Genomic DNA, 12807 nt, shown 5'->3' on the forward strand with positions numbered 1-12807 from the left:
AAAATTACACCATTTAACTCACCCTACTGCTCACCAGTGCATTCTTCTTAAGGTTCATGATTATCAGATAAAAGAACGTTAAACTGCGTAAAAATGTGTCCAATACGTGACTTGCTGTCTGCAGAAATGAAACATTCATGAAGTAATGTCACTGGAAGATTTAGAAATAAATTATTCATCAATGAACTTACCAGCAATTGATAAATAGATTTATACAAGTCAAATGCTTTCATAATATCTTTGTACACTCTAATTAAGTGACACACTTCATCTCCATCAAGCCCGTTGCTCAGATTTCTAATATTCAATATCCATTCATCGAAATAGACTTTCAATAAAATAATAACTCTGATAGCAATAATATAATTGATGTAGAATGTGATAAACATAACATCACAGAGACAGTCACTTATATTTTCTATAAGACTAAAGCGAGCAAAGAATCCGTAATACATGACATAGATAAACAGATCAATACAAATAGTTGTACACAATGTAATCCAATTCCAAATAATAAACCTGCTGACTATCTTACTGCAATCAATGCTTCTATTAATAACTTTGAATATAGAAACAAGAATGATATGGTTGTGTGAATGCACAATGTCCAATATGTAACACAAGATAAAACCAAGCAAATAATCAGTGTAATAGAGACCACTAAGGAATCTAAGGAAGCAGTTTTCAGAATAAGACATAAGAGCATCTCTGATGTCTGCAGTGATGATCCTATAGATACACAACAACCCCATGATGATCGTGTAGCAGGACGTTAATAATCGATATTTGATTCCTCTAGCTTCGATGCGATTATTTTGCACGTAATATTTTGAAGAGAAGCAGAGATTTAGAGCAAAGTTAAAAGAATTCACGATTTGGTGGAGCTCATTATCGAGTTGATGATCGACTCGTATCCGATTAGGCTGGTCGAAGGATCTTTCGCGTTTTTGGGTTATTGCTTTTATCTTCAGCATCTTTTTTGGTTGTCTATACATGTATTTCTTGCTACTAATTTTGCATTATTATTATTTGAAGATACAGTTTACGTTCAAATGTTTATTATGACCATCACTTCAATCTTGTTCGAGTACTTTCGTAGCTGGTTACATTAGTGAAATTAAATGGTGCTTAAAGTGGACATAGTAAACTAATGGTAAACTTTAACTACCTATAATTGAGTAATTAATTGCATGCATAACTAGCAATTTGCCCGTGACTTTGTCTGCAGACTTTTCACCATAGGTACTTTTCGCCTGTTGGCTACTTAATGAATGAGTTTTAGATCTTGCTGAATCTTGTTCCAAGAATACAAAAACCGAACTTTTTACTACGTGCCTACTGTTTGTTCAATATAAACAAAACGAAGATAGATGTAGAAAATACCAATCATTATTCAAAATGTAATAATAGAACTATCTACTAGTGGTCGGAACAATGACATGATCGATGCTCCTGTAACACGCTTATTTATGATCCACTCCTGATATAAGTTCATAAAACTATAAAATAATTTACTAAGGTGCAATTTGAATTCATGGTCATCATCATCAGTCGGTCATGCTTGATCATCACCGAGTTTTGGGAGATCCAGAAATTCCCACGCAACTGGAGCTATTCTACACTGGCTATCCTGTTCAAATCATTTTGAGAATAGCATGTTCCTGATAATTCATCATCATAGTCATCATATCCATCATCTAGCAGTATAAACTGGAACAGCATAACGACGAAGTCGGTCAAGCATTCTGCGAGACATATTGCTATGAACGCTTCCACGTAGAACAGGCCGCACGCGCTGATCTTGCTGAAAGTGCGATTTGAGTGCAATACGGCCTTGCAGAATTGCTTTTGGCTTACTGGAAAGAAATAAAGCAGTTACAGAGTAAATATTCTTATGTCATGATCTAACGCTATAAAAAGATATTGATTTGAAAACAATCCTTAAGCGTAACACTAACACTAACACACTACTAAACATAACATAAGTTAAAAACTGGTATTACAAAAACTTCTATAGAGTGATTAAGATACAATTTAAGACATCCGTGACTGGATGGATGTGTGTGAAAGAAAGTGGTTTGATTCTTACTGGAACAGTTCGTATTCTTCATAAGTTGTAAACACGCTGACCGAGCTTCTTCTACTCGTATGTAGAACCTTTCACTACATATGCAGTGGATCAGAAGAGCTAACATGTTCTTTGACAGCCAAGCGACAACAGTCATCCAGTAGATTACAGACGAGACCTGGAAAAGTAAATGAAGATAAAATACAAGAAAAGAGTTTCATACCTGTCCAATCATTTCTTAGAATACGCACTGCAATATCTTTTTTATCTACATATTTAGCCTTTCCAAAGCCGACGTTATTTTAAAACTGATGACTTCATATTTACATACCTCAATTTGTTCAGCCTCATCGTTTTCAGACTTGACTATGGACAGATACAAAAAAATAATACTCTTTATGAATGTGTCCAGTGTGTGACAAACAATCTAAAAGAAAAATAAAATATTAATCGTATGGGTAAACAACAACTTTTGCAAGTTTTAAGCAAATTATTTTAAACATACCAAATACTGGAAAATTGTTTTATACAAGTCATAAACGTCCATAATGTTGTGGTAAATTTTGAGTAATTTTCGACGCTGTTCAACATTTTCTTTTTCTGCGTTCATCTTTAAAACTTCTTTGGTCCATATTTCCAGATATTTTTCTATCAGTCTTATAAAACTTACAGCGACGGCATAGTTGACATCAAGCGAGATATACAATATGTCCAATAAAAAAGCGATAAATGTTGTCATGTTACTCAAATCATCAAGGAAGATGTAATAAATAATATGAATAATCAGGTTTACACAGAGAACACTGAATAATGAAATCCAATTCCAAATGACAAAACTTCTGAATTCAGAACTGCAGCCGATGCCTCGGTGTATAACTTGGATCATCAAGATAAAGGAAACGATATTTTGTGTCTGCACATTATCCAGAACGAACCAAGTCAAAAACTGTACAACATAGAGGGTGAAGTAAACAATGTGAAGGAATTTCACCAAAATCTTCTGATAGTCAAACGCAGCCTCGACCAAGTTGTCAAAGGTGAATATTTCATAGATACAGAAAATAATCATGATCATCGTGTAGCAGAATGTCAGTAATCGATACTTTGTTCCCATCGGATAAATATGATTGTATCGAACGTCAAATTTTGAAGAGAAAAACAAATGAAGTGCGAAATTAATTGGACGCACGATGTGTTGAAGTTCTTTATCAAGTCGGTCATCCTTAAGAACACGGAATGATGAATCTGGTTCAGTTATAGGTTGTTTAACCATTTGAGTTATTTTAGTAATCATTGTTACAAGACCTACAGGCGGTCACCTACCTACAGTTTCACGTGGACTGTTGAACGATCGCTTTTATGTCTTAATGTGACTAGTGATCTTATCGGGGTTTCCTATGTAATGCCTTATTATTATAGTCGTAATACTGCATAACTTAAAGGTACATTATTCAAATTAATAGGTCAATAACCAAGTAGGAAGTCTTATAAAAGTATTGATCAATGAAGATACATCGACTAACGGTGAACGAAAACATCAGTGATGTTTTCAAACTTGTATTATGATCTTCTAAAAGGGCTGTTGCAACATACGGCTTCTATCAACTAATGACTACGCAAAACTTTTAGAACAGCGAACAATATTTGATCAGAACTGCTAATGGGATTACAAGAGAACTTGACAAGCATACAAAGTCAAATTTAATTTTGCAAATTGGGTTTCGCAACGTGAGTTGTACCTTGAGGTACGTGGTGACTGCAGCGTATAATTTCATAATTCAAAGGACTTCCCAACTGTGTTAGGGCCGGCTCCCAGTCTAACCGGATGCAGCTGAGTACCAGTGTTTTTTAAGGAGCCACTGCCCTTCTTAACCCGGTTACCCCGGCAACCCAATACCCATTGGGGGAAACTGGTTGTCAAACTTTCTGGTTTCTGACTACCTACACCCGGTATCGAACGATTCAAAAGAAAGACAGAAATAATGAAACTAGCCCAAATCCTTTATTTTCTTCTAGTATCGTATTACAATAAGTTGAACTGCAGTATAATAATGCTGTACTGGGTGACTGTAGCGAGGAGGCTGATGGCGAGCGTGGCGCCGACACTGAACAGGCCACATGCGTTCATCCTGCTGAACATGCGGTTAGTCGCCAACACGTTCCTGCACAGGTGCTGCTGGCTATCTGGAATATTATAAATGAAGATAAATATTACAAAAATGGCACATTGATAATTGGGAACAATTCAAAGATGAGCGTTGCGACACTTAACATAGTTGAAACATATTGGGTGAAATCAACACCTTTCACGCCGAAGATGTAACGAGATAAGGCCAGAATTCTTGAGCCACTACAGCAAAGTCAAAGTGTGTAGCCCTTTAAGTCCAGTCATAAATTACTATGCCGTAGATGAGTTAAGGAGGCTGAAATCTAAAGCAAAATGATTGTAACTTTATCCTCACGTGAGTAATTCCTGTTGTTGACAAGTTGTATGCACGCCGACTGCGCGTCCTCGATCCTGATGTAGAATCTCTCACAGCACACGCTATGCATTACTGCTAGTGATGAGTTTTTGAAAAACCAAAAAAATAAATCGAAAGTATAAAACTTCGACACCTGGAAATTAGGGAAATAATTGAAATCATCTTAAAACAATTTGCATGTTCCTAATAGCTAAGAGCCTCAGCGATGCTGTCGCTAGACAGATTAAAAGAACTTTATTTTACTTTACCCTTCCTTTTTTACTTTCCTCGAGGAGGGATAGAAAAAATTTAATAACCGATCCCAGTTCTTGAGCCAAGGTCTTAAGCTTCTGTTCATAAATTGTATGGTATTTGCAAAATTCTTAGTTTATTTTAGTATGTATTAACTTACTGCAGAGGAAATAGAGTTGATACCGGAGTACACAAGAACCAAGCTTTGACTCACGGACACCAGTATGTGAGTTAAAATCTGAAACGTAATAGCAACTATATATTACTTGCTTGATCCTATTCAAAAAATATATATTATATAATGCAGGTAAAAGTGTAATCAACCTACCAATTTCTCGAAAATAGTTGCATGCAAATTGTACGCCTCAATTATAGTTTGATACATCTTTAGTAATTTGATATATTGCTCATCATCCTTCTTTCCCACATCCCTAAGGACTTCGTTGGTCCATTCTTCAAGATATAATTTTAACAAATCCAAAATTCTCATAGAAATAACATAATTGATGTTAAATGATAAGATCATAATATCACAGTAGCAAGTGGTTATTATGTCAAACCAATAGAGAGTATCAAAGAACATGCAGAAGGCAACAATGATGAGAGAATCTATACAGATAGTAAATATTACTCCGAAATAGGTGAATATGACATAACTCCTGATCTTCTCACTGCAATCGATATATCCGTGAATTTCTTGGATCTTCAAAATGAGAACAACGTAATTGTTCTGTTGCACTACATCGTTAATGAATATAAATGTGTAACAAATAAAATACGTCACGTAGAATACCACATTTAAAATCTTCATGCATTCGTCTTCATAATGCCCCATGCTCCCGAGTGTATTTATATTAATAGTGAACATGCGATAGATACACAGTGTGTTAGTGAATAGGATATGGAAGATCTTAAACAACAGAAAGGTCCTTTCTCTGGGATAAATATGATTATCTTTCACATAATATTTTGAAGAAACAAACACGAACAGAGCGATGTTGTAAGAATTGGCTATCATTTGAACTTCTTTGTCGAGCCTGTTATTAGGTAGAACTTGACAAGGCTTTGATTTTGGATACTTTGGTCTCATATTTATCTGGTTGTTGGTTTGACCGTCATCGTTGGTGGCTGTCATTTTGAGGAACTTGCTCAATAGGGAGACTTTCAGAGAAACCTGTCGTCTCTATATAAACAAAATTTTGTGATTTGACGTTTTCAGTATTTTATAGAACTTTAATGTGGGTTAAATCCAATCCTTGCATGAAATAACCGCACAAATATTAACTCGAAAGTCTAATGTACGAGTAAACTACGGTCAAGAAGGTCAGTAGTTTCAATAAAACTAAAGATCTAAAAGCATCAAAACAAATGTGTGTTGATTGTATTAGTGTTAATTCTGTTATTGAATTACCAAACTGAAAACGTAACCTTTAAACTGACAGATACAAATGACATAGGACTGAGTTCCTGTATCAATCCATTTGATTAAGACCCAGAAGTGTTTTGAAAAATGACAACAAATTATATGTGTAAACAATAATAAAAAAAATAACTACAGAGCATGATTTAGAGACTGTATTTATTTCCTTTATTTACAAGAAAGTAAACTGTAACATGACAATAGCATAGTTGGTGACAGCTCCGAAGAAACATATTGCCAGCGAAGCGTCGATGTAGAACAGTCCACACGCCGTCATCTTACTGAACGAGCGATTTATACGAATCACCGCCTTGCACAGATACTTATGGCTTTCTGAAAGAAAGATACAAAATAGATCATTTTAGACGGTCTTTGAAAAGGACCCTCATTGTAAGTCTTGGCTGCCATTGGCAGTCGGTAGTCGTTATAGGTAGTTCAAAAAGTCAGAAGATCTTATCACAACGATTGTATGTTTTATGGACAAAAGTCGCGTGCTAAGTATAAATGTCATCTTTCCAAAGATAGATTCTACAAACGACAATATGCTTATCTTCAAACATTTCACTGAGATGATCTTACTGGGACAGTTGATATTCTTAATGAGCTGTATACAGGCGCACTCAGCTTCCTCGACACTGATGTAGAATCTCTCGCAGTAGGCGCAGTGTACGAGCGAGAGCAACATCGTCTTCGTCACCCAGAAGAACAAATCTAACGTGTGAGACACCGAGATCTAGAAATAACAAACAAACAAAAAAACATATAAAGCATTTATTATTATAAAACAGATAAATGAAATAGAAAAGCAACATATGCTGAAAACACTATTGATACCTAGAAATTTGAATGAAATATTTAAGACTCACTAACAGATCTAGATGAAATATTTTAAATACTTGCCTCAGCCTTCAAGCTGTAGATAGTGATGTAGAAAAATATCACCGATTGGGAAAATGATACCAGTATGTGGCTGAATATCTGCAAAAAATTAATGTAAATTCAATAAACGATGAAGTTGCAGATGAAACTTAAATTACATGAATCATACATACCAAATTTTTAAAAACCGTTTTAGCCAAATTGTAGGCTTGCATTATATTTTGATAAATCTCCAATAACTTGAGACAATACTCATTGTTTTCCTCTCTCTCATTCAAAATCAAAATGAATTTGACCCATTCATCGAGATAGATTTTCAACAGTATTATTATTCTGGTAGCAAAAATATAGTTGACATTGAAAGAAATGAACATAAAGTCACAAATGCAGTCAGGGATAACGTCAGAAAACCTGGAGTGAGCGTAAATGGCGTAGTAAACAATATGCATGTAAGACTCCAAGCATAAAGTAATGAAGAGAACAATCCAATTCCATATTATGAAACTCCTGATGCTCTTGCTGAGGTCAAAGCTCCTGTTAATAGTTTGGATCGCAAGAATAAGTAAGACGTGGTTTTGTTTGTGCACAAAGTCCAAGATGAACAACAAAATAAAAGCGTACATTTGGACGAAATCGTAACAGCAATTCATAATCCTCATAAAGTCATTTACGGTAACACCTATATTTGAGTCTCTGTATACTCGGAACACATTCAATGCATTCAGTAACGATGTGTGCAATACCGTCATGAATCTATATTTAGATCCCCGAGGATAAACGTGATTACGACGTAAACAATATTTTGATGAGAAAAACAAATGAAGTACAAAATTAAATGATTTCACAATTCCTTGCATTTCTTTGTCAATTTCAGTATTGGGTAGCATTTGGCTGGAGTATGGTACAATTTTGCGTTTTTCCCTCATAGCTTAGTTTCAAATCAAATATCTTCTATTTGACTATTATGTTTTATGTCGTTCTTTAAACTTCGAGACTAGTGTAGTATTTCAGTGATTTCAATAAACTAGATCAATATTTTTGTACCTATGATATCGACAAATCAATTGAACAGTTTCAGACTAATACATTTTTATAATATCACCCAAAAAAATCATTAATTATGGCCAAAGAAATTATTATACTCGTAGAAACCCTTTCAACTTGATTGATTCTTACGACAAGTATGTAACTCGTTATTCACCAGTTTGACAACCTAAGTTTGTATTTCTCGGACTCAACAAAGTAATAACTTGGCAGAAGATGTCTTTAGAAATAGAAAAAAAGCATTTGATTTTTAAATCAAGCTTCTTCGTCTATCACATGTCAATTTCTCTTACTACATCACGTCTTTCATGTGATAATTTTTTTCATTTTGTAGAATTCCAAAACTTCTCAGCATTCCGAAAATTGTTCATCATGACAGCCAGAACCTCAGATTGTTTGATGATATCAACAGTTTCTTGGTGCTGACCAGTTTCTTCATCTTTTACTGCATTAACACTGTTCATAATGTACAGCAAATGTACATCGTGGGCAATAAACCTAGTGAATTAAAGCTTTAGTATATTTATACTACTCAGCCAAATCTAAAAGTATATGTATTTTTTATGAAATCGCCATCGTCATAATTAATGAAAAACTTTTGGCTTTGCTAAGAACTACCTTGCTTTTTACACACTGTCTACATCTATTTTATTATTTTTCCTTTCGCAGGTATGCTGGAAGAGATTTCTTTAGAAATAAGCATTACCTTTGTAAATTCTTTCTTTCCTGTCATCTTTCTTTATTATGTGTGTGTACAAAAATTTGAAAATAAATAAATAAACTAATGCAGATAGGGAAAATTGTAAAGAAATATTAGTGAGTCAGACTTATCTAATTTGTTTATTTTATGTTCTTGAGATCAATAAGAGCTAGTTTTATCTCAAGAGACGCCTCTCGTGGTGCGTCATTCTTATCTGAGATCTTTATCAAATGTCATCATGTGACAATATTACCTATATGATTGTCAAAACTAGGAATTAACTCCTCCTCTTTAACCTGATAAAAATCACAAGAGATTTAAATAGGGAAATAATAAGTGTAGCCACAAAATTATTTATTGGACTCATGATTAAACTTCTAATTTTAGAACTAAGCAACGGGGAAATGACATGGCCTAATACATGGCACGTCAGAACATTTCAAGAGATCTTCAGGCTTCAGTTTTCATACAAAATTGTTGGATAAAATAAAATAAATAAACTACAAAAAGACAGGCATATATTTTCAAGTGGCATTACATAATGCTTATCACGGATGATCTTTTATCTAAACGTGACACAGATGATGACTTGTTGCTCGGAGGCAATGCAGACAGAGTAAATAAATATCAGTGAATACAAGTACCTTCATCACTCAAGATTGTACCTTTACATCGACAGTGCATGCTTAAAAGATGTAGTGAAAAGTTATATTTGTGATTAAATAAAAACTTTAATAGAAAATAAGCATATAGGAACTGCTAAAATTATAATTTTAACGCAATCACGATTGGCTAGCAAAGATAATGGCATTGTATATAATTAAGTCGCTGGTGATATTATCGGTACTATCAGTACCGACGCTGGCCATGGTACAAGTGCGGGTGAACGAGGGCGTGTTGGAGGGAGAGCGCGTGCGCAATGAGTATGGCGGGGAGTACTACAGCTTCAAAGGGATCCCGTACGCGCAGCCGCCGCTCGGGGACCTCCGGTTCAAGGTAAAAGGCTGCAAATGTTTCAATTTCTTAAGGTCACGCTACATTCATAGATTCAAAATTGAAGTACATGTATCAGTTTTTTTATTCTTACGATCTTATTTTTCCAGGCTCCACAACCACCGCAACCTTGGGAAAACGTTCGCAGCGCAAAGGAATTCGGTCCTAAATGTTACCAGTATGACTTGTTCATGGAAAAAGGAAAGCGCGACGGCAGCGAAGACTGTTTATATCTCAACGTGTACACACCAGACATCAAACCCGACAAACCTTTGCCTGTCATGTTCTGGATACACGGTGGAGGTTTTGTTTCTGGTGCTGGTGATGATGATGAATACGGACCCAAGCTACTCATAAGGAAAGATGTTGTCGTCGTCACAATTAACTACCGATTAGAAGTTCTTGGCTTTTTGTGCTTGGACACAGAAGATGTGCCTGGTAATGCTGGTATGAAGGATCAAGTGGCAGCGCTCCGGTGGGTCAATAAGAATATCGCAATCTTCGGCGGAGATCCTGACAATGTTACTATATTTGGAGAAAGTGCCGGCGGGGTCAGCGTTTCCTACCAAGTTATTTCGCCAATGTCTAAAGGTTTATTTAAAAGAGCGATCGCTCAGAGTGGCGTCAGTTTATGTTATTGGGCACAAGCATACAGACCACGAGAGAGAGCATTCGCGTTAGGAAGAAAGTTGGGCTTTTATTCAGACGACGTCAATGAATTGTACGAATTTCTGAAAAAGCAACCAGTGGAGTCACTTATACAAGCTAAGGCTTCTATAACCTTCGCCGAAAATCAAAGAACTCATGAAGAGGTATATTTTAGTGTAGCCGATGAAAAACAATTCGGCAACAACGAGAGATTCTACTACGGAGATATGGTGGATGCAGTGTCGAACAATGTCCATGAAGGTATAGAAATTATGACAGGATACACGGCAGATGAAGGTCTAATGGGTGTTGCTATTTTTGGTGACATTGAAAGAAATCTGGATCAAGCTAGAAACTTTCCACAATTTTTCGTTTCTTACCCAATGTCGCTCAATTTGCCAGTTGATGATCAATTGGAACTTGGAAAGAAAATCAGAGATTATTATTTCGACAATCCTATTGCAATTCCTGATGACTGGGAGAAATTAGGGAGATATTACGGCATGGATATATTTGTGTTTGCCACTATGAGATGGATTAAAATAATTGCTCGTACAAATAAGAACAAGGTATATCTATACAAGTTTACAGTTAAAACTGAGTTGAACAAGGCTGCTCATATGATGGGACTAGCAGAAGTTCTCGGAGACAAGGAAGTCGTCGCTCACAGTGATGATTTAGGGTATCTCTTCAATATGAAAGAATTACCTCTGATTGATATGAACTCCACCACGTTTGAACATGTTGAGAAGGTTACACAACTATGGACCAATTTTGCTAAATATGGGTAAGTGTTTCAGATATTTGTTTCTGTATATCGTTTTAGTTTGTTTTGTAAATAAATATTTTGGGGCTCATAAAATAGAACCTTCACTTTTGCGGTACAGATGTTTACGGTTGTTTTGCATTTTTCTCAAAGTTCTATATTTTGATTTTTTTTTGTATTTATTTTTATTGTTTTTTGTTTTGTAAATATCTAGATTAGGTAGTATATGTAGGTATGTAGAGAATGTGTGTATAAATAGGATAATTATTTACTTTTATTTTTTTGTTTTAGAAACCCCACACCTGACAATTCTTTGGGCGTCGAATGGACTCCATATTCAAGTGACAAGCAAGATTATCTGGACATTGGCAACGAACTCACAACTGGGAAGGCACCTGATGAAGAAGAGCTTCAGTTCTGGGAGGATCTCCTGACAGAATACGGACAAAAATTGTACTGATTTTTAGTTTAAAATTAAAAACGATAATCCCATAAACTTTTTTCGAGTTAGGCCCAATTTGTCATTTTCAATTTATTTTCTTGTTTGTGAATATTTTTATGTATACAATCTCTTTGCTAGTTATGGGCTTCTGGTACTTTTGTTACCGGTACAAAAAGTATCGAGTCACATTTTCGGGTTTATAAAATGCCCTATGTTGTCTTCACCTGTGTTTTATTCTACATTTTATTATATGTACAATCTCTTTGCTAGTTATGGGCTCCTGGTACTTTTGTTACCGGTACAAAAAGTATCGAGTCACATTTTCGGGTTTATAAAATGCTCTATGTTGTCTTCACCTGTGTTTTATTCTACATCTTCTTCTACTATATAAAAATAAGTCCGGTTTTCCTCCCTGACGCTATAACTCCAGAACGCACGAACCGATTTCCACGGTTTTGCATTCGTTGGAAAGGTCTCGGGCTCCGTGAGGTTTATAGTAAAGAAAATTCAGGAATAATCAGGAATAATTCAACAGAAAAGTGGGTAAATCGTTTTTCACATACAGCGCCATCTGTGATACATAGCATGTACTACAAACCAATATCCAACACTTCAAGTAGATGGCGCCGAGTGTTTGACAGCTACTCATTGTCTCTGCTCAGTTAATTTCATTCAAGCTCAGTGTAAATTATGTGGATCGTGCATTTGAGGTTAAATTCAACACTCTGTCCATTGTCCAAAATGCCTAGACAACGACGTGCGAGCATCGGCCGCCGCACAAGACACAAGAAACTAGGGTCGCAGAAGACAGAAGGAGTTAGATAGTAACCTGTATGGGCATCATGGTAATGCGTGCGTGCTGGGGTGCGGACGACTGAGAGCTGCGTTGGTCGAGTACTAGGCGCGCAGAAGACGGTAGGAACTCGGAAAACGAATCTGGTGGCGAAACGGAGTTCGCCGGGTCTGCTAGTTTTATTATATTTATATGAGAGCTATTTAAACCTCTACCTACATCGAAGTGTTTCATTTAAAATTTCTTCTAACACTTTTATTTCTGACGGTACTCTGCTGCGTGAAATTTTATGCGGGTGACGAAACGGAACTCAAAATTTTAATATTAAATTATTTATTTT

General features: G+C 35.7%; 1 protein-coding gene across 1 annotated transcript; it reads left to right on the top strand.

Moving 5' to 3' along the window:
* Positions 1-9462: 9462 nt before the first annotated feature.
* On the top strand, positions 9463-12027 carry LOC110374962 (juvenile hormone esterase). The gene is made up of 3 exons (XM_021332905.3): positions 9463-9821; positions 9929-11253; positions 11524-12027. Exons 1-3 carry the CDS (start codon positions 9630-9632, stop codon positions 11690-11692), a joined length of 1686 nt encoding a protein of 561 aa, XP_021188580.2. The 5' UTR covers positions 9463-9629; the 3' UTR covers positions 11693-12027.
* The last annotated feature ends 780 nt before the right edge of the window (positions 12028-12807 follow it).

This window comes from Helicoverpa armigera, chromosome 25 (assembly GCF_030705265.1).
Source record: "Helicoverpa armigera isolate CAAS_96S chromosome 25, ASM3070526v1, whole genome shotgun sequence".
NCBI lineage: Eukaryota > Metazoa > Arthropoda > Insecta > Lepidoptera > Noctuidae > Helicoverpa > Helicoverpa armigera.

What these genes read in the sequence shown, in the direction of transcription:
- LOC110374962 (XM_021332905.3), top strand. Translation starts at nt 9,630, where the DNA reads ATGGCATTGTATATAATTAAGTCGCTGGTGATATTATCGGTACTATCA. An exon ending in TCGGGGACCTCCGGTTCAAG is followed by an intron (nt 9,822 to 9,928) that starts GTAAAAGGCTGC and finishes TTATTTTTCCAG; the next exon opens with GCTCCACAACCACCGCAACC. An exon ending in ACCAATTTTGCTAAATATGG is followed by an intron (nt 11,254 to 11,523) that starts GTAAGTGTTTCA and finishes TTTTTGTTTTAG; the next exon opens with AAACCCCACACCTGACAATT.